The sequence below is a fragment of the Chlamydotis macqueenii genome, chromosome 25, assembly GCF_036417535.1.
Source record: "Chlamydotis macqueenii isolate bChlMac1 chromosome 25, bChlMac1.mat, whole genome shotgun sequence".
Classification (NCBI taxonomy): Eukaryota; Metazoa; Chordata; class Aves; order Otidiformes; family Otididae; genus Chlamydotis; species Chlamydotis macqueenii.
Genome location: NC_141580.1, coordinates 3,565,098 through 3,587,433, shown reverse-complemented (window position 1 = coordinate 3,587,433; position 22,336 = coordinate 3,565,098). Strand labels below are relative to the sequence as shown.

Here is a 22,336-nt window from a genome sequence, read left to right as displayed (position 1 = left end):
ACCACACGTGCCTTCTCTCTGCTTAACTTGTCCTTTTAACGCAACGGAGAAAGAACTGAATTGGGATGCGGAGACGGTGTCCTGTTGGACTTTGTGTGGTCAGGATCCTGGGACACCACTAATTCTGTCTGTAGCTGCCGAGATGCCTGATAAATAACCACCTCCCTTCTCACCTCCTACGCTGCCAGCCCCATCGCCGGCAATATGCAGGCGCATTAGTGAACAAAAGCTCGTTATTCATCAATATTAGACATTTTTCAGGGAGCTCCTCCTTTGGGGAATGAGCCCAAATGGAAGCTGGCTAGACTTTAAAAAAAGATCTGCAGTTCTTAGAAATCTTATTCATTATTAACAGAGCATTTCATAATACTGATGAGAACGTCAGAATTCAAATGCTTTAGCTGTAAGATCACAAAAATATTTAACCTGAGTTAAATCTATCTTGATGTGCCTTTTGAGCTGCTCTTTGTTTCCTTCTCAAAGCAGTTAAACTTGCAAACAAATCCATCTTGTTTTATTGTCAGTAGCATCTATTCTGCTGAGCGTGCACTCTAGATGAATTTATTACCAAACCCACTTTTAACCCGTGAACACACACGTCTGTAGAAAGCTCAGGATTCAGAGTAAAGAACAGCAAAAAAAAAAAAAGAAGATGAAAAAAGCTACAGGCCAGGGACCTCTGGGAGGGGACAGGGGTCCTCTACGTGTTGTTCTTCATTGTAAAAATCCACAAAATCTAAGTGAAGGCAACGGGTTCACACGGTATCAGAGCTGCCCGCATCACGGCGGCAGCGGTGCGGGAGGATTTACGCGGCTCACCACTTTCCCTTTACCACCTTTAATGCCACACCTACTTCCTTGCTCAGGACGATGCCCCTAACAATTAAGGGGGGAACACGGTGTAGATCAGCACAGGACTTTACATCAAGGAAAAGTACGGCCCCGTTTCATATCCGAGGAACTTACAGCACTTCCACGGGCACGGTCAAGCTGGAATTCAGCCCTTCTTTCCATACCCTTGGGAGACTGCTGCTGAAGGCCATAAAACGCTGCCTGAACGTCGCAAGCACTTGGGTAAGCTTTACGTGCTGGCAGTAAATGTTTTCTCTTCTGTTTTACAGGCTGGCATAAGAATGTTGGAGATTTTCTTATATTCTGCTCTGTTCAAGCAGCAAAACTCTACAGCCTACTTCTGGGGTGATGTGAAGTGCAACATTTCCCCGTGGCAGCACGTGATTCTTTGACCAGTTTTCTTTTCAGTAGCAGATTTTGGCCATGAACAGTTGGCTGCCTTTACACGGTAAGAGCCAAAAAATCCTGGAAGCTCTTCAGAGGTTACAGTCAGGTCAGCGTTTTCGCCAGCCATTCTGTTTTACACGAAAAGGATTTAGTGGCTTCCAGGAGAAAGGGCTGACTTGTTCCTATCTCTCCTCTTGGCTCACCTCTCTCCTCCTCCCCGCTTCCCCATTTCTTTTCTTTCACAAACAAGTGTCTGAATTTGAAGATCTGGAACTTGTTAAGGTTTTTTGTTACCCTTTCAACACAAGTAGATTGACCTTCCCCTTTACTGCAAAGGATGTAAAATTTCAAAATAAGGCTGTTCTAACCCAAGCGATGCATTTCTTAAAGTGATTAGCAAGCATGAAATAGCCCCTCAGCTGTGCAGACTGGAGCCGCGACACGCTTGGTGGCTGATAATTGAGATTACAGAAGAGGTGACATACGAACGGACAGGAATAACTCCAAAAGGGTAAGCCACCAGAGAAAACCTGACTGGTTAAAAACTGGTCTTTACAGCCAGATTAAAACATCAAACGCCCACTCTGTATAACTTAGTGCACACTCTGATTTGACAAATTAATGCTGTGTCTAGCAATACAGACATGTAAAATGAGCTTAACGTGTACAAAAACATTTTATGCTCAGCAAAAACACATGGAGAGAAGCAATTCTGCGTAAGGATCAGCTCCCACCTTGCGTTACCGGCCTTTGCTAGTTCTCAAATATTTCACAAAGAGCATGTTAACCTTCCACATTAAAGCCTTGGGGTTTTTAAAATACGAAATTTGGTGGCGATTCATGACTGTGAGATTTGGAGGTGATGCTCATTGCAGCTCAAGACTGACAGGTGGCAAAGATCAAGGGATCTTCCCAAATCCGTAATTTTTATCAAGACGAGTAAGAATCTATTGGAGATGCATATGTGTATTATAAACATACACCTTCCTGGAGCTAATGAGCTAATAGTTTAAATCACTTATTCGGGAGGAGCAGGAAGGATCATGACTTAGGAAACATAAAATACTTAGAGAAATGTTTACTTTCCCTCTACACATAAAAATGGCACAAAAACTAAGCAGTTTTGAGACGAAAATCGCTGACAGATCTACACTTTTGAGGCACCACGTGAAGCCGCTCAGCCCAAAAGCCGTGTCACTACGGTCACCTTTGCAGAGAACAAACACGAGCAAGGGGAACGCATCCACGCAGATCTGTATCCAATAACCGAGGAATGCCACCGAAAGGGAAACCTGATCCCTCACCCTCCAGAAACAAAGGAGCTGATGTGTTCCCGAAGCGGAGAGCGAAGCACGAGGTGGGCTTTGCTTCCGACACGAGGACAATTTGTCCACTCTGTTCTGTAGTGAAAATAATTCTAGGGAACGGCTGTCACACAGAGAGCACCTTTCAAAACTGCTGCACGCTCAATTCCCATCCCAACAGGAGGGCAATGACCAAACCACACATCTATCTCCCGCAGGGAAACGGTCTGCCCTCGCTCCAACTGACCTGACACCTGCAAAAGGCAGTGGGGGTACAGAAAAACAGACTTAGAAAACTTCCCTTTTTTTTGCTGCTGTGAAGTTTGACTGGAGAAGACCGTTTTCCCCACAACCTGCTACAGCTGTCCAGTTTCTATCAAATGCCAGAATAAGGTAGAGTTGAAAATGTTATTGTCGAAGTAAAGGCGAGAGGGAGGAAAGAGGTTCTTGGTTCCTTTGAGTGTGAACACCAGCAGAGGAAAGCCTTACTTTTTGAAAATCTTCCCCTACTCCACGTGAACATATTTTTAGACAGCTTTTCCATCTGGGATACATTAATGCAGCCTTGGAATAAGTCACCTTCTTTTATTTTCCAAAGTTTCCATGGGAAAAAATCTAAGTTCCCAAAAAGAAGAATCTCTAAGAGAGAATATTCTTTGGGAGCAGCAAAAAAAAAAATGTTTCAGACTTAAAAATTCATTACTATAGATCTACTGAAAAAAGGGTAGGGTAGAAAGTCTGAGCAAAAAGCTTCAACATCGTATCGCACCAGGATCAGGATTGTGCTGATGCTGCTCTGACATGGAGGCCGGCCACAAAGCCCACCCCGTCCTCCTCTGGTTTTGACATCGACAAGAAACTCCAGATGAAACCAAACTGCAGCGACCTACGGTTCCATCGCCCTGGCCCCTCCGACCAAGCACAAGGGCCAAATGAGCTCAGTGTGATGGTGTAGCACACACCGGCAGATCTCATTAGTAAGAGCAGCTTGTAAAAGCAAAGCACACACGTTTTTGCCGATTCTGCCGCTCCACGTCAGGCTTCGTTCAAGTCTTAGAGCTGATCCACAGCTCTGCCAGAGGTCTGACCCAGCTGGAACGAGATGTTCGCTTGTACTCACCGTGCTCCTCCAGCCCAACCAGGCTTCAAGGGGCTGCTGTTGGGCAGGGTGAAGCTCTGATTGCGGGACATGGCGAGCAGAGAACGAAGGGCGTGTGGTACTGCAGTGAGTCTTCCCAGAATTCATTAACCTACTTCGGTATGCAGCTCAGAATAGCTCACATATTTGCATTTTAACATCATGCAGGCAGAAGTGCTACAAAGGTTGCTGAGGCATACAGGAGCTGAACTAAGCCCAGATTTCCTGATCAGTCAAGCAAAATATTAATCACTCATACAACTAACATCCCTAAATTATCAACCCGTCTTTCTTTTTTTTTTATTTTTTTAAGCACTACATAAATCATCTTAGCTGGGAAAATACTCAACACGTGTGGCAAGGACAACCAAGTGAGGACCATCCTGCCTGACGTTACGCAGACATCGCTTTTCTCCCGCTGTGCCTTTACAGCTATTGAACAGAAATTAAACAGTGTATGTTATTTTCTCAAGATCCTTTACGCTGGCAACCTACAGATCACTCAAATGAAAAACCTGCTATAGCAGCTCCAGAAATTCACTGAAATTCCTATTAATTTAATCCAGCTCCTGCCCAAGGCTCAGCTCAAAGGAAGCGGCAATTTTTGAGGCACAGAGTCACCGATAAGGTGGCGGTGACAGTCACGGGGCAGTCAAGGTAACCAATCTTTTATATTTATAATCATGTAATCCAACAGCATTTGAACTATGAATGTGATGCCATCATCCACTATCTTTCCTCTGACATCAGAGAACAGTGTCGATGGACTAAATGGCATTAAGGAAAATGCCAAAAAAACAGACGCCTCTAGAACTACTTGAGGCAGTAGGTGGGGATGGCAGCCCCAAATAACAGCCATTGCCTGGCACAGAGACCATCCCAGCTTCCTTATGGGACCAAAAACCTTGCATCTCTCTAAATTACCATCTCCACTTTCAAAAACGGGCACAGAGAGCAGCTGAAGGAGAGGATACAGAACAAAAGAAAAACTTGGTTGGAAAAAACCCCAACAACTTCACTAGAGTGAAAGGAGGCAAAAATGTGTTGGGAAGAAAGATTGCAAGGAGAAAAAATGTGAAGATGGGATGCAAAAATAGAAGAAGGAGGATAAAACTCTTCCTCTTTCACCATTTAAACACATCCAAAAACTTTGCACCAAATAGTTTACCATCCCAGTTTTCACCAACTCTACAGTTTTACCTACGACGAATGGAAGATGGAGGGCTGTAACTTACCTTGGTCACTGCAGCATTAACACCATCCCGTTAATTAGCAAATGCATGTAGATTATAAAAATAAAAGCCTGTCAAACCGACACAGTAGATGACTACTCAGCGAGGAGGAGGAGGATGACAGCACTCACCGATGATGCCGCTGTCTCTGCTCTCCAGCGTGGAGGTAGGGCTGGTGACGGCGCCGTAGGTGCAGTCCTTGGCGGTGACGCTGGTGCTGACGGGCGGGAGGGTGGAGCAGGGGCTGCTGGCGGGCGGCGAGGCCGTGCTGCTGGTCAGGGTGGAGCAGGGGCTGATGCGCTGCGTTACGGCCGAGCTCTGCGAAAGGGGAACCGGGAAGACATCACTCACCACGGTCAGTCAGCGTGGGGGGGGAAAAAGTCTTTCTATAGCTCACACTTGAGAATCTGCGTTGTACGGTGAAGTTAAAAAGTGAGAGTGTCCACCGTGCCACCCCACATCTGTGGAAAAGGCAGAGACACTGGGCCTCGCTACGTTACGCCTTAGAGATTCCAGCTTCCATGTTCCACAGGAAACACAGCAAACATCAATAAAGTGGTGTTTACTGAAAGCCTGATTCCATACTTTATTAAAACTTGGATAATTTTGTTAATACTGAAGCGAAAATTAAAAATAAAACCAAATAGCAAAAATTATGGTACAGTGAGGTAAATTCTGCACCTCTGTTTAAGTGGAGATCTCCAGGGTGGTACAGCGTGACCTCACCTTTACTTACGGCAAAAAGCATCATAAACAGGAAATCCCACAAAGGTCTCCGGGCCTCCTCAGCTCGGAAACCTATGTGGGGCTGTGATTTTTGTTTTGCTCCATAAATGTTTCCTCCATTCAAGAAAAACAACAGTGGTTTTACACCCTTGCAAAGAGGAAGCTCCAAATCCCTCATCTGGATACGAGACGGCCCATCCCTGCCCAGACACGCTTCCCCCATTGGATAAAGTTTAAAAAACCCAAACATAACAGGGAAAAGGCTGCTCTCCAAGGGCAGAACAAAGCAAAATATGCAGCAGCACAAAAAAAGATGGTGTTTTAAAAGCTATTTTGGAAAGACCCCATAAGAAACCGCGTGCAAGAAACTTGGGAGAGTTTATCCACCCAACGCTGCGCACGGAGATGAGTTTATTAAGAAAACAAAATCAATCCTCAAATTCAATTTGAGACAAGCTGTGATACAAGACAGAGCCCTCGTTTTAACCACAGGCTACTGGATATACGAGCTTCCCTGGCAGAAGTTCTTCCTCCCTGGAGATACGTCCTAGAGCATCTGCAGGCAACAGACCCTGCCGCGCGGAGTCGCCGGAGGACGGCCGGCGCGGGGGACGGCTCACCGACCACAGCGCTGAGGAGATGCTCTTGTTGGCCCAACACAGCAACTTCACCACCCTTACACCGTCCTTCGGAGCAAGCATCCAGAAATAAGTTTAGAATACGCACGTTCACAAAACCAACTCCCCTGCCCCAGCTCGGGCATCCTGTCCACGGTGCGGGCGTCAGAGCGACAGGCACCCCCGTGGGGGGTCAGGGCAGCCGCCCCTCTCCCTGCCGGTAAATTATGATCTAGAAGATAAGCATTTTTTTAAAAAACGAGCTTCGGAGCACGTAATCTTCTCCTTAAATTTATCTTCCAGGCTCTGTAGCAAGGAGGTGACCCCATGCCCCCCTTCCCGGGGGACGCTGAGGAGCACCCTCCCCTCTCCCTCGCGCCGCTGCTGTTTTCCGCAGCCAGCCTCCGCAGACGGTTTTTTATTCACTGCTGTACGACGACACTGGTGCCAAGGAGTGAACGGCAGAGGTTAACTCTCCATGTGGAGTCTGCTTAAATGACTTCTTTTATTCCGTGTGAATATTTCCCCAATAACGATGCAGATTTGGAGTCCCTTTTCCGTACCATTTGAACCCGAGGTGACCACAGAGAGCACTGTGCTTGCAAACCGCAGAACAGGCTTGACATCTGACTGTTTTTCTTCCTCACTATTTCATACTTGAAGTTGAAAAAATGCCTTTTCTAAGTACAACATCTAAAAGATATACTGTTTTTTAAATTAGAAGGCAGATCCCATGTGTAGCTACTGGGAAGTGATCTAATTTGTCCAAGGTATCCCAACGGAGAGTGTAAAAATCCTTTCTCAGAGTGTATCCGCTCCGGCGTTCGAGGCAGAACGGAGCATCCCCGGCAGGGGGATGCCAAGGCAGGCACCCCCGCCACCGCCCCACGCCCCGTGCCTGCATCGATCTCAACTTAATTACAGAACACCCCAAACGAGGACTAGCACATCGACAAACCGGGGCCGGGGTGCTAACGCGACAGCTCCGCAGGCGTGGTTTAGATCAAACAGCGAGACCGCAACACAGCGGACGACGAACCGCGCGCGCCTTTCCGTGATAACTCAGCATCTCCCTCCGGCACCCATCCAAAACCCACGCCAGATAGCCCACCAGCGAGCGAGACGGCTGCCGCCACAGCAGCTTGTGAAGCACTGCGGAGAATCAAACCACTACTGGCTCGCGGTGGCTGTGTTCTCCTGTTCTTTTATGTTCTTTGTGCCTACAAGCACAACTCTCTCTTCCCCAGTAGCCTCCTAGGAGCCGCAGGGAAGCTGAGGGCTCTGTGGATTCCGGCTCCCATCCGTTCTGGTTCCACGCGTGTTACATCACCTGTCACACCCGTCGCTCTCCACGAACAGTTTGCCTCTTGTCATGCTGCAATCTTTTCAGACGTCTAAATCCTAATTTTTGTAAATTTGTTTTTCATTTCACTAAACTATTTCCAACTCACTAATTGTAGTGGTCAAATTAAAAATTGCTTGTGTGTCAGTACTGAGTGAAAATATTCCATTATTTGTTCCCCTTAGAATTACTGGGGTTTACAGTTTCCTTGACATAATTTAACACAGGGCTCTTTTTGGATTGCCGCTGTGCATCGGGCAGATGTTTGCACTGAGCTCTCCACGACAGCGGGCCTGCCTCTCCTCATTTATCACAGCCGATCGGACTCCATCAGCACATCTGAGCTGCTAAGTTAGCTTTTTCCAATATTCATTTTCTTTAATCCAGTGACAGCACAACGAGCTGTATAACATTGCAGGTAATATTTCTGAGGTTCAGACAAAGGCGGCCAATACCATCCTGGGCTGCACTAGAAAGAGCAACACCACTGGCTGAAAGCGGGTGGAGCCCCCAACAGCAGAAGGACGTGGAGCTGTTGGAGAGGGTCCAGAGGAGGCCACGCAGATGATGAGAGGGCTGGAGCAGCTCTGCTGTGAGGCCAGGCTGGGAGAGCTGGGGCTGCTCAGCCTGGAGAAGAGGAGGCTCCAGGGAGACCTGAGAGCGGCCTCCCAGTGCCCAAAGGGGGCTGCAGGGAAGGTGGGGAGAGACTCTTCAGCAGGGCCTGGTGTGACAGGACGAGGGGTGATGGTTTTAAAATAGAGGGAGGTAGATTCAGATCAGATATTAGGAAAAAATCTTCTACACTGAGGGTGGTGGAGCACTGGCCCAGGCTGCCCAGAGAGGCGGTGGATGCCCCATCCCTGGAAACGTTCCAGGCCAGGTTGGCCGGGGCTCTGAGCAACCTGATCTGGTTGGAGATGTCCCTGCTCCTGGCAGGGGGTTGGGCTGGGTGGGCTTTGAAGGTCCCTTCCAAACCAAACCATTCTGTGATTCTCCTCTGCTCAGCTCTTGTGGGACCACACCTGGAGCACTGCACCCAGGTCTAGGCTCCCCAGTACAAGAGGCAGATGGGAATAATGAGATGGAACCACAAAGATGACTCAAAGACTGGAGCATCTGTCAGAGGAGGTATGGAGATATTCAAAACCCAAACAGAGATGGTCCTGAGCAACCTGCTCCGCACCAACCCTGCTTGGCACAGGTAGGCTGGACTGGGCAATCTCCAGAGGTGCCTTCCAGTCACACACTACAGCATCTACAAATTCTATCAGCTCACATTTGAGATCTTTCAGAACGTGAAGCGCTATTACAAGTATAAATCCTTTATGGTGAGGTTTTTCCATGTCCTTGTTTCAACTGTTAATTTAAAGAAATCCCTGTTGAAACTCATCTCAGTGCTAACAGAACAACACCCGCTAACCCTAAACTGCAGAACAACGACACCTCAAGGGAAATTCAAGTTCAGTGCAAGAATGGTACATGCACCTTCCCTTCAGCTAATACCACCACTGTTTCATGAAATGCCACAGATGATATTCTTGCATGTGCTTTTATTTGTAGGGTAATCAATGCAGCTCCTTAAGAGCAAGCCATTCGCAACTGGAAATCACTAAATACCACGGTCTAGCACCTGGCATGGACTGACATGTTTGATTTTTATATTGATATAGAAAAATGTTTCTCCGTGCAAGTTTTAAATATAAATTTCCATTGACAGAACATTCTGTGTTGTTATTTCCGCCGTTTCGTCTGTCACATTTTCACCAAGCGCTGAAAAACGTCACTGTTCTGTCACAGCCTCACTGCCCTCTGCGCTCCTCTGGCAGCCAGCACAGTTCAAAAATAGTTTCCCAAAAAATAGGAGAAAAAGGATTTATTCTTCAGCATTCGTGATCTCTCATTAAGGAAAGCATGATGAAGAAAGAGCACAGAAAACACACAACTCCACAGACACCTGGATTAGAGAATCTGACCTCCGACATCGTCAAAATAAGGCAACCCAACGAAAACGCCACGTGTCCCTTTACAGCGTGGGGCAGGTCTAGCAAACACACCTCTGTTCCTTATCGTCGCTTTAGCTCCAGCGCTGGGGAGATGACAGAGAATTATCTTCTCGCTTGAGAAGGCAAAGCATGGGTAGAATAATAAGCAGCAGCCAAGTCCCAGCTTTTGATACAAAGAACATTTTCTCAGCCCAGGCTATGTAAATTAACACATTAAAGCCTAGAAAATTGTTCTCATTTTTAAATTCAAGTGCAAACTAGTAGTCAAAGTCTCTATCAGATTTTAATTAATCAATGATTAATGGAAGAATTAATCTTTGCAAATCCCATAAATGTCTTACTGCATGATTTTCAACACTACTTTAAGTGGGGTAGCTGAAGAAATTCAGATTGAGAAGGAGACTTGGAGAAGTTTTCAGAAGATTTGCTGCCGCTCAGAAGCAGCTTTCGCTCGGACAGGATTTGCGCACAGCTCCTGTCCCGAGCCAGCCAGTGGTAGATGGCAAAATTCAGCGAAGGGCCACCACAGTTGTGAAATGGCTGGAGCTTACGGTGGAGGAGGAGAGGGCGATGGAGAGGGTTCCCTGAGCCCGGGGAAGATGGCTCAACTGCACCGAGGGACAGCTGCGGTCTTCCTCTGTCTGCAGAGGGCTGTGGAGAAGACACAGCCACGCTCTTCTCAGACGTGCAAAGGGAAGGGACAAGACACTACAGTCACAGGTGGCAGCCAGGAAATTTTCTATTAGCTAGAAGAAAAAGGTCCCTCACAATCGCCACCGTCAAGCCCCGCAATGGTCTGCCCAGCGAGCCTGCGACTCTCCATCCACGGAGATCTTCCAAACTCGCCTGGACCGGCCCTGAGCAGCACGGTCCAGCTTTGAAGCCAGCCCTGCTTTCAGCAGGCGGCCAGATGAGAGGACCTGCAGAGGTCATTTCCAACCTCCAGAACTCTGCCATCCCAGGCAAGCGCCGACAGCAGGAGATGCTCACAAAGAAAGGAAAAAAATTAACTTGGTAATTGAGGAACCAGCCTCTCTTTATCTTCCCCAGTACACGAATGGCATTCAAAGGCCCTGTAAAACTTTTTCATGCAAAAATTAGCACACAGCCCAAGATATCAATCTATTTTAGAGGACAACTCACTGCTGTTTCTCTTTGGAGAAAAAATAAAAGAAAAATCTAAAGACATCTTTTGCTTTAGAGAAAAGATGGGATTTTAATTTTTGTCAAAAGGCAACAACAAAAGGAACCATTTAGAGTAGAAAGCTCTGCCGGGCTTTGAAGCGTTCTGTTCAAATAGGTGCCTGCTGGAAGTACATTTTCCAGCACAACGTACGGCAAAGTACATTTCAAATCCACCACAACTTCCACAAAAAAACCTGAACGAAAGCACTAAAAGCTTAATGAACGTGTTGAAGGCAAGAACTTTTCAAAACCGCATTTCTTGGTTCTCAAGCATACTTCAGCTCATGCAGATCAAAAACCTTTTGGTTCCAGTCTAACGTGCGGGACGCCGGGCCCCGGACACCGCCCTCCACCCTGGGAACAGTCCTGGGCTCGACGAGCAACGCCTCTCCCCCTTCCCTTCCGAGCGGCTCAGGCTGGGAAAGAGCTTCACGTGTGTCACCGGGGCCACGACAGGCGTTCAGCCTGGGCACACAGAGACATGCTTCTGGCTGTCACTTTTTCAGGTAATTCAGGACCTCAAATCTCGTCCTCTGAATCGTGCTGATGTTAAACATCTGAGTGACTTGTGCAGAGTCATGCAATGACTGGTAAAAGGTGAAAGAATTAGAACTGGGCTTCTGAGGTTTGTGCTCTTCTGCTACGTACTGGACTAATCGTCAATTTAAAAAAAAAAAATAAACCCACAAAAAAAAAAAAAAAAAAAAGTGAGGCGGGGGAACCCATCTGGTGGTTTCACTTTCAATACTGCTGAGAGTGGGTATGTTGTCCAGGCTTGAGCAGAAAGAGGGAGAAACTCAAATAGTTTCCAAAAAAATCTACACACTGCTGCCATGAGGTTTTTGCCATTCTGCTTTTCAGCCAGTCAGAGCGGATGTAACAAACTCCACCACCACAAAGATTTTATTATTTGTTTTCTGCTTCTATCTTCAAGCATAAAACCACCTTCTCTGGCAAACATGAGCAAAAACTGCAACTACCTGCAGGACCAGGCTATTGCTGCTTACCTCTCCTGCCTGGAGAAACCCAGCCTCTGTGTGACTTCACTAAAATCCTTTTGAAATATTGCACAGAAGATGCCATGGAAGTACAGATTATTTTGGTCACTACAACCCGATTAGAAGAGCTACCCACTCCTCCAACATTTCCAGAAACCAAAAAACAACAGAAGCTGTTTCACACGGCAGCAGCTGATCCTTCAAACACGTACTGCTGCACTCTAACGATGATTCACCGCTTAACGAGGAGATACAACCTTTTACCTCAGAACAATCATTTCACCATTACGAGACACTCAGCTGCCGTCTAATGAGGAAACAACCGCTCTCTGGCACGCTGCGTTTGGGTGGTAACCCACGCGGGGACGGCTGCACGAGCGGGGGGACTCGTACCTGGTTCTCGTCCTGCACCTCCATGCCGTACTGGGGCCCTGGCTGGACCTCCGTGACTTTCTCTCCGAGGAGGAAGCCCAGGCGAGTCATGAGTGTGTTTGCTGCCTCATCGACGGACGGAGGGGGTCCCAGCTCCTGCTCAGTATCACCTACACAGGAAGAAAAACAGATTTAGACAGGAATTGTTTACCTTGGCTACCACTCGGTGTTTTTACCAACGGAACGCCGCTAACATTTCATGCTGCAACGTCAGTGTCCGGGTTTTCAGGTTATTCACGTTATTCAGGTCTGGTTTAACGTTATATGCTGGTCATTAATTTTCGGTTATGCATTGCTCCAGCTGTCAATACATATTTTTCTAACGCTAGCTGTTACTTCTCCTCTCATTGCTCATTACGTTCTCAGCACCTCCCATGGAAGCAAACATGGCCGTATTGTTTTCCCCGTACCAGAAGTACCAGAGCCATGTCTGAACAAGATTTCCTGGAGCAACAGGGGAGAAGGGAGAGCCTTCCCTCCCCTCTCTCATGTCCCAAGGCCCCACGTGCCATTTTGAAAGCATCCCACAAAACACAGAGCAGCCGACCCGCGCTGCTGAGCGGTTACCAGCAACGGCCAGGACAGGCCACCCGTCTGCACCTTCCGCTGGCATCTGCTGCTTCCAACACGGTGACGCAGAAAGCACTGCTCTCCAGACACCAAACCTCACAGCAAGGGCCACCACACAAAGCAATGTCCACCCGCCAACTCCTCATCAAGTCTATAAAACAGGTCAAAACCAACACTCCAGATTATTTTCCTAATTTTTTTCCACCATCTGTAAGAAGAGCAGCACAGACGAGCTTCCAGCTAACAACATACACCTAAAAAAAGGCCAGGCATGAATTTCCGTATCTTTTCCATTTTATAACAAAAATTTGTGAAGGTTTCTGATTCGTAGCATCACAAAAGCCAGGCAGGTTCTGAAAGTCAAGTTCTTCCCTGCTCACACCAGCAGCAGAATTAAAGCCTGAAGGTCAAGTTCTTTCCACGCTACGCTGAAGCAATACTCTGTTCAGTGCAGTTGTAAAAGACTAATTAGGATTTCCAATTAGTCTATAGTTAATTATTCATCCGATAATGTACAATCTGGAAAAGAGCCCGTCTCCGTTTCCCAGCTCCGTCCTGGCTCAAGGCACTCCCAGCATTTAGCCTGAAGCTACAGTAAAAAGAAATAGCTTTAAATATTGCTTTTTCCTAACCGTAACCGAAACCCACAGATCCAGAAATTCCCATTTAAACTCGTAACGTACATCTCACAGAAGCTTAGAGCAACTTTTTGGTGTCTCACCTGCGCTATTGCAAATTAGAAACCTGGAGCATCTTGCACACGACCGCGCCGGCGTGCACGAGCACCGTCAGCGGTGGGAGATGAGCATCTGGAGCCATCCTCACCCGGTGACTCCCCTGCTATGAAAATGGATTACAGAGTAGGATAATAGAAGCTGTCTTCTAAGTTACTGAATCCCTACTGCACTGCTTTATCCAACGCTGACGCGAACAGGAGAGCTCTAAGAGAGAGACAAATTTAGACGGATGGCCCAATTTTCTCAACTGCTGACCACCCACATCCAATTTGTGGGCATTTACTATCTCCAGGAGTCAAATTCAGAACAGATACTTTTACGTAAAATGAAAATTACAGACACTTTTATTTCCAAGGTTATTTATTTTTAAAAAGTAGACTTTTTAGAATTTATCCTAGATATCCATATCTAGGATATGGCTCCGTTCGTCATTATTAGAAGTTTATTATGCATTCCCCATCCTGGCTTCAGAACACCTGATATTAATAATGCTCAAACGGTGCTGACGTACACAGCCCAGCAGACAGGAGAAGCTGGATCCATCCCTGCAGGATCCATCCCAGGGAGGATGCTGGGGCAGGCTGCAGGGCAGGGCCGGTTCCCTTCGGCTCCCAAACCAAACAGAACAACTCGCTCCTCGGAGGCTGCCTTCAACCCTGCCCTTAAACCTCCCCTCTTCTATACTGCCCCTAAAATACCTCCAAGGGACACAAAGCTGTCTGTCACTTGGAAAATAAAAGAAATGATGAGTTTATCCCAGGCCACTGCATAAGAACATAGAGGATACAGAGGACAAGGTATCAACAGCTGCGACGGAAGCACCCGAGCACCGAGAGCATCGCGTTTAGTGTATAACAACCCGTTATTTTATTACAACGCGGCTTGCAGAGCTCAGGTAACTCTGAACTTCAGCAAAGCGCTGTTATTCCCTCTTCTGGCTTTAGGTCTTTAAAAAGAAGTGCAGCCATTTAATTGAGTGTCACAGAAAAGACTCGGCAGCTCCGAGATGCCCGTGAAGGGGGGTTACGGAACGAAGCCTTTCAAGGTTGACAGTAAGACCCAATACTCTCTTCCTAAGTTCAAAGAAAGGGCATAGCTGCGTTTTTGGGGTTTTTTTTTTCTCCTCCCTTGCCACACGAGCTATCCAGTGGATGCTGCAGCCAGATTTGTACAGGCACTTCAGCACGCTCGGTTCCCCCAGCCTCACCGGGAACTCTGAGCGCACAGCCGACAACGGAACTGGGCTGAGGTATTTTTCTCTCTTCTGACACAAACTGCAGCAGCTCCAGCGCACACGCAGTCAGCTCAAACAAGCAACCCCAACATATCACCAGTAGCAAACTGGCCGGCTACACACACGCAAACCTGAAGCCGATCAGCGGATCGGAGCGATCCCAAGGCGGTTTGAGGTCCAAAGCTGCTGCGTTTCCTACCTGGGCTAACACGCTTCCACAGAAACACCAGTAATGTTAAAAGCGGTATCAAAATGCTCAGCGCCAGGAATTTTGAACAAGAATTAAAAAAAAAAAAAAAAAGCCACCAAACTTAACTCCTCAACTCGGTGCACATGCATGAGTATTTATAGAATCATAGAACCACAGAAGGGTTTGGGTTGGAAGAGACCTTTAAAGCCCATCCAAGTGCAACCCCCCTGCCAGGAGCAGGGACATCTCCAACCAGATCAGGTTGCTCAGAGCCCCGTCCAACCTGGCCTGGAACGTTTCCAGGGATGGGGCATCCACCGCCTCTCTGGGCAACCTGTTCCAGTGTTCTACAAATCGCATTGTAAAATTTTTTTTCCAAATATCCAATCTAAATCTACCTCCCTCAAGAGTTCCAGAGACCAGGTGACTTTACGTCCCTTTATGTTCAGCAGAAAGCGCGTATTCTGAGATACTGGCACACAAAGCAAGAGGAGGGAAAGGGCTCCTGCAAGCTGGCGCGGTGCTGGGCTGGGCAGGCAAATCACACTGCAGACCCCCCTGCCCAGGCCTCCTGTTCAGTTTCCCAGTGGCCATCAGACCCCATAACTCGCATTTTCACACCATCCAACATCTTTAGTTAGCCGGTTCATTCGTTTGTCTTGTTTGGTTTCGAGCGAGAGGTTTCCAACGATAAGCCCTGTTGCAGTGAAATGGTCAGGGAAGAAACAGCCCAGGGTGCCCAGAGAGGTGGTGGATGCCCCATCCCTGGAAACGTTCCAGGCCGGGTTGGCCGGGGCTGTGAGCAACCTGATCTGGTTGGAGATGTCCCTGCTCCTGGCAGGGGGGCTGGACTGGGTGGGCTTTGAAGGTCCCTTCCCACCCAAACCATTCTATGATTCTACGAAATGACTTCTGATCACGTCAGCTTTGCACACACGGGTGCATTTACCGACCCCCGCGTGACAAACGCCCTTCCTGAATCTTACTAAAAATTATTTCCCTTTGCGGCAAGGAATTTAATAGAGCAAGTTTTTCCCACTTGCAATCTGTTGTGCTTAATTTCAAGGAAAGTGCTCCAAACCTGGAGTCAGCACTTCGGGTATCAAAGCCCGAGCCAAAACGGAGAGAGATTTACTAGATGCTTGCCGCTCGGCCAAGGACTTCCATCACGGATATAGCCTGCAGAGTACAAACACATTGCAGCCAATTGCTTTTTTCTAAGAACATAAATAAAAACCCACGAACAGCTCCAAGATAGATTAGTCTCAGAAGTTGTGGCCTGCTTGGGAGGAGAGGTAATTTGTCCAAGCAGTACAGGGTTTTATTTATTTATTTAGGTAAGAAAAATGTAAGCAACCAGCCTTACTCTGCACTGCAGAAACAAGCCAGCTCAAAAATAAGACATTCAGATTCCTTTGTAGCGAGCTCTACATAAATTAAAGGTACCTTCTGAAAAGTGAAAAAATAATATTCAGAAGATGACATGAAACATGCAGTCGAGTTTTAGGCAGTCACCAAAAAGCTATGCTAAAGGACACTACTTTTTTTAAATCCTTAATCTTCTAAAGAAACAGGTAATGGAAGCATTATATGACAGAAATAAATAAAAGCTCCTACAGAGATGTGAACCAGGTTGTCCTTTTCGATTAAAACACTACTCGTGTTCAGGCTACCTGGCATTTTTATCTCCCAAAGCAGGAGAACGCTGGGAGCAGTAAATCGGAGCCTGCAAGCCAACGCTGCTGCGTGCACGGAGCCATCCAGATGCGGAACAAACAGCAGCAAAAATCAGCGGGGCGAGAGCTTCCCGTTCCTCAGCAGAGCCCCAGGGAAGAACGGAGCTCCCAGACCAGCACCAGCCACCCAGACCTCTGTGCCTGTGCCAAATCCCGACCTTACAAGAAGTGCAGCATTCATGGTAATGGAAATAAATTCCAGAATCCAACATAAGTGTGACTTAGTTGCTCTGAAACCAGAAGGCAAAGTGAAAAAAAACAGAAAACAGGAATATATGATCGCTCCATCTCTAGCCCTTGAGGAGCATACTGTGATTATTTACTTATTTATTTCGCTTCTGGATTGAATTATGTTGGAATATACACCAGAAAAGGACGGGACGGACAGCGAGACAAACGGAAGGTTAACGAGATCAGGGATCCGGAGAGCCGGGAGGTCGCGTCGCTAAGGAGAGCTCGCGTTGCCCAAGGCAGGGCAGCCTCTGGGACAGAAAAGCCTGTTGAGGCAGGGACCGAAGAGCTGGGTTAGGAGATCGGTCGACGGAGCGGGAGGAGGGGTAGAGAGCGGGGACCGACCGGCCGCTGAGCCGTCAGGTCAGCAGGGCTGCGCGGGGAAGGGAAGAGGAGCGGGGATGCAGGGGCAGAGCATCCCTCTGCCACCAGCTGCCAAAGAGCCCGTCACCCGTCTGACGGCACAAGAACAATCCACAAATATTACACCCAAGTTATTAGTAAGTTATTAAAGTCAACGCTCAATGATTTAGAAGCTTCAAAAAGAGTGTAGATATCTAAGGTACACACATACAGCTCTTTCCTCTTTTTTTTTTTATTTTTAAAATCACGTAGCTTCCAGAGCTGCACCAGATCTCAGCAGCGCACACCTCACCTCCACGCCTTCCAGCTCCTTCTGCCATCCTCACGAGGTAACGACAACTTTTTAACTGCAAAAATGCAAGTTACAAACAACATAACCTCCGCTTGCCGAGCCACGTGATACCTCTAATCCTGCCTCCCTTCAAAACCTTCAGCTCCCTTCAAACACGGCAGAAGACCTCTGCAATTCACCCTGGAATTTACCTGATTTAGGCCCTTGAGGAGCAATTTTATGGCTCCCGGCAGCTCTCTCAGATGCCTTACCTACATACACTCTTCGTATTTTTGAACTCTAACACCTCTGTTAACGTCTCACGCAGTAGGATGGAGTTCGTCAGCATTCATAAACGTTCACAGCATCTCCTTGAAAATTAAATGCATCATTTTGTAAGCACAGTTATGAGGTTCACTCTTTTCAAGAAAGCATTCAAAACGCAGAATGCTTCTGAACGTTATAATTTTAAAATACTGTTTTTGTTCCATCATTTCAGTTCCTGTAATGAAATCCGCCACACAGTTCAGCTGCAATTGCTTACAAGCAAATGAAATTTCTTTGATTTATTTTGCACTTCTATGACTGGTTCCATAGCTACCATCGTCTAATCTTTCAGATAAATGATGCAGGGTAGCGCCCCGGGAGGCACTAACATTGCGTCCGTACTCCAGAGGATATTTTTGGTTTAATCGTTTTACTTTTACTTCTAAAAGCAGACTCCGAATACAATTTAAATCATCTGAAACCTACTTCAGTGAGTGCCTGACAGGAACGGGTGGGTAGCAGCTCACTTAGTGGCACCTATCACAGTTCTGCTGAACATGAAACTGATTCGTCTTAAAAAAAAAAAAAAAAAAAAAACAACCACCAAAATATCTTAAATTAGCAAGGAAAAAAAAAAAAATAGGAGTTCTATGCAGAGAGTGAGCGCCTATGGAATGCCAGAAACAAACGATACCAATTATGATTTTGATCTTCAATTACGTGACTGTAGAACTCCATCCAACGCCTTCGCTCTCTCCGTGTGACCTGAATCTGGCCCGTTATTATGACATCTGCTTGAAATTCTTCTGGATACACTCAAGCTGTATTTGGAAAACGCCCTTGACCGTTTCTGCGCATCCCCCTAATGTCAGAATTAGCGGAAGATAGTTTTCATTAGTCTTGTTGATATCAATAAGAGATTTTGAGACATTTAACCGGCAAGGGAGGAAGGCTACCCCAGATGCACTGCTGTAAACGTCTATTCTGGCACTGCTGCTCTCCAGACACTCTGCAGTTCTGTGACAGCAACGGAGAACGGTCCCACCAACTGAAGGCACACCACCAACACCTGGCTGACTTCCTCCTCCTCTAAGAAGAACTTCAAACAAAAAAATTCTCCTCTGCACCACATAGAAATACGGCTTCCTCACCAGTCCTTCCCACTGCCTTCGCTGCTCACGTCCGTTAATATTCCTTCAGGTAGACTTTGATTATCAAAGACAGTTATTTTTCATCAGAAGCCACAGCAGGCCAGAGAGACAGCAGATGTACTTTCAATCTTATCCGAAAATCTAATTCAATGCATTTCATGTTCTAGATTTCTTGTTAAAAACTCTCTCCATGCACACCTGGGGATGAATTTTCCTGGATTTCAGCTCCCATGTAAGGACCAAAGAAGAGGGAATGGTGAAATGAGGGGACAGTCAGTGCAGTGATCACTGAACATCTATATTTAATTATAATAAACACGAGGCTGTGCATGCAGAGCAGTTCCCGAAAGCAGGATTGCACTTGGATCCCAGAAAAGGTTCCTGAGCTCTTTAACTTATCAAGGACACCACGACCAAGGCAGTAAGGCCCCCGCTGATGGAAAGCAGAGATGCAATTATTTCTTCCTTAGCAGTTTCGGCTTTTTATCTCTCAAACGTCATCTGCTCATAAACACGGGGCTGTGCTCCTGGCTCTAGACGTACAACCTCTCACCAAACACTGACATATCAAGGCCCTTGACTCTTAAATTAACTTCTCTGGTATTTATTTTCTCGCTCTTTGAACCAACCCTTGGTTCCAGACAGGTTTGAGGATGCTGTCGTACACTTACGGATGCAGACGGGTTTTTTCATTTGATTCGCAATCAAAAAGGAACAAATACTCCCTTCACATATTATTTGTTTGCCAAAATCTGAGCAAAATACTTCAATGGTGTTTTGCACGTTTATTTTGCCACGTTAGACACGATGCATAGCATCCACCAAAACCACTTTTTCATTTCAACAATTGTTTCCCAAAACCTCTCTCGTTCCCTCCTCAGACCATTTTTCACATCACGAACCCGACACGAATCTCCCAGACACGCGTTGCGCACCACGACTGCTAAGAACTGGGAAGAAAATGCAAAGCAGCTGCCGGCTTATCTCTGCCACCAGACTTTAGTGCCGAGTTTTACTTCTCTGGTGCAGTACAAATAAGCTCACAGTGCGAAGAGTTGACTCGACAACGGCATGGCTTCAACAGAAGCTTGAAAAAATTCTCTCCTGAACTTTTTGGGATGATGCTGGTCACAGAGGGAACATGGCGAAGGGGTGTCCAACCCATGGTCACACCAACCCCTCTCAACCAACAGTGGCAAAAATAAAGTTGCAGGAAACCTTCAGAAAGGTGGCCACAATTTCAGCCTTTGAACTTCTTGGGGAGAAAAATACGCAGAAGGGGATTTTTACAGACACCTCTTCTTCTCCCAAGATCGCTTGGCCAGGTCAAAACGCAACTGGCTTACAATGAGAGATAACGTCAGTACGGCAAGGAACACTTCACCACAGCCTTTACCCAGCGTGGAACGGGACGCTGCGTGTTGGTAACGGCGCAAGGAGCGACGACGACAGCGTATCTGATACACGAGCACTTTCCAGAATAAATTTTATTAAAAGCAAATCAGAATAAATTATGACCTTCATATTTACAACACTGATAATCTCTAAAACCCGCTGCCATTACACACCTAAATAAAATTTCAGAAGTACTATAAAAGCTACTGTATAGATGTATAATCCACTGTTACCAGTTACTAGAATATCAAACAAAACACCGTACAATTCTTACTTTCAGTGTAAGGAATTAATTCATATACAAAAAAAACCAATAATCACAGAACGGTTTGGGTTGGAAGGGACCTTCAAAGCCCACCCAGTTCAACCCCCCCTGCCAGGAGCAGGGACATCTCCAACCAGATCAGGTTGCTCAGAGCCCCGGCCAACCTGGCCTGGAACGTTTCCAGGGATGGGGCATCCACCGCCTCTCTGGGGAACCTGGGCCAGTGCTCCACCACCCTCAGCATAAATAACTTTTTCCTAATATCTGATCTGAATCTACCTCCCTCTATTTTAAAACCATCAAATAATTAGTGACATAAAATGTTAAAAATTCTGCTCAGGCTGTGTTGCAGGAGGTTACGAGCAAATGGATCTCCTTTCCTCAGCGTCCAAGCGCGGCTGTGCTGCCCAAGAGAAAGGAACGGACAGGACAGGGGGGAATATCAATGGTCAAAACAAGTTACAGCAGGAGGAACAATATTCCCGCCGGATAAGAATAAAGAAGTACTTGTTCTGCAGCCCTGAGGAGGGTTAGGAAGTCAAGGCAACTGGCAAGAGAGCAGAAGTAATGGCGTGGCTTTCAGAGCAGCGCATATTTTCACTGATGAGAAGCTCTCCATAGCATCACTGAAATTCAAGCACTTTTTGCATAAGACCAAAAAAAAAAAAAAAAAGCATCCATTGGCCTCATGTGCACATTAAGACATGGGAACCAGGCTTATAAAAGAAGAATTGAGCAGTTTTCTGTTTTCTGCAAGCACAACCACTCCTCCTGCCGCTGTTGGAGCTGGTAAAATGGGTGTTGAAGTTTTTGCCTCCATAAAGAGCTGACATAAAATAATGGGCCCTCAAAACCTTGTAGGAAAAAAAATAAGTAGAATTATTGACCGCTGCCTGTAGATTATTTGGGAATAAACATCTGAGCCAGAAGGAACAAGGGAAGGCTAATCGGCACAACCGCGATGAACACCAGTGACTATCATTTCCTTTCTCTTTGCCTCACTTCGCACCCCAGTATCTCCACTTACGTAGAGGTAAACGTAAGGTAGAGGCTAACTTCAAACTAAACTCAGCCTGAAGAACTCCTAAAGGAATCAATAGCTCCAGAAGCTGAAATGGAAGATGAGGCTCGTGTAAATATGTCAACAGCATGGCAAGCAGGAGCCCAAAGCCAACGAGGACAGCGCTGGCACGTACAGGCCAGGGCCACCGTCACCCCGGGACCCTCACCCGCCGCCCCGGCAGCCAACCCAAACACACGCCGATGCGCGGCTCGCTCAGCCCAACAGTGCTGGGAGGAAACAATCCCCACAAGATGATCTCCCAGATCTCATTTGACAGGTAGTATCCTCCCCAAACCGGAATTATTGAAGGGTCTTTTCTCACAAGGACAGGACAACGATTTCGTTTTGGCAGGAATTCATAACCATAAAATGCAAGTGAGGAGCAGTGCTTCTGTGACACTTCATGAAGACACCAAGAAAAACGAGTCTTCAGCAACAAGTGAGCAGCACTGCTGGGAGCTCAAAAAGCACATTTCACCAGTTCTGTCAGCAATAAACTGAGATCCTAAAGCTGGACAGACCGCTGAAAATTTCAGTACAATACTGGCAGCAGCTAACCAAGCGTAATAAATAGCCCTAAAGAAATTAAGCAGAAGGCAAGCACAGAGACAGATTTGTTACCTGTTACCTACAGGGAAAAACCAAAA

At 46.7% G+C, this 22,336-nt stretch overlaps 1 protein-coding gene across 1 annotated transcript in view; it reads right to left on the bottom strand.

Moving 5' to 3' along the window:
* The window catches only part of TANC2 (tetratricopeptide repeat, ankyrin repeat and coiled-coil containing 2), a 241,105-nt gene that overhangs the window by 91,837 nt on the left and 126,932 nt on the right, over positions 1 to 22,336 (bottom strand). The window contains exons 7-8 of the mRNA XM_086766662.1: positions 12,178 to 12,326; positions 5,045 to 5,231 (exon numbers count right to left, since the gene is read on the bottom strand). Of these exons, the coding sequence (XP_086622788.1) occupies positions 5,045 to 5,231; positions 12,178 to 12,326 (336 nt within the window). The remainder of the gene's footprint in view (positions 1 to 5,044; positions 5,232 to 12,177; positions 12,327 to 22,336) is intronic.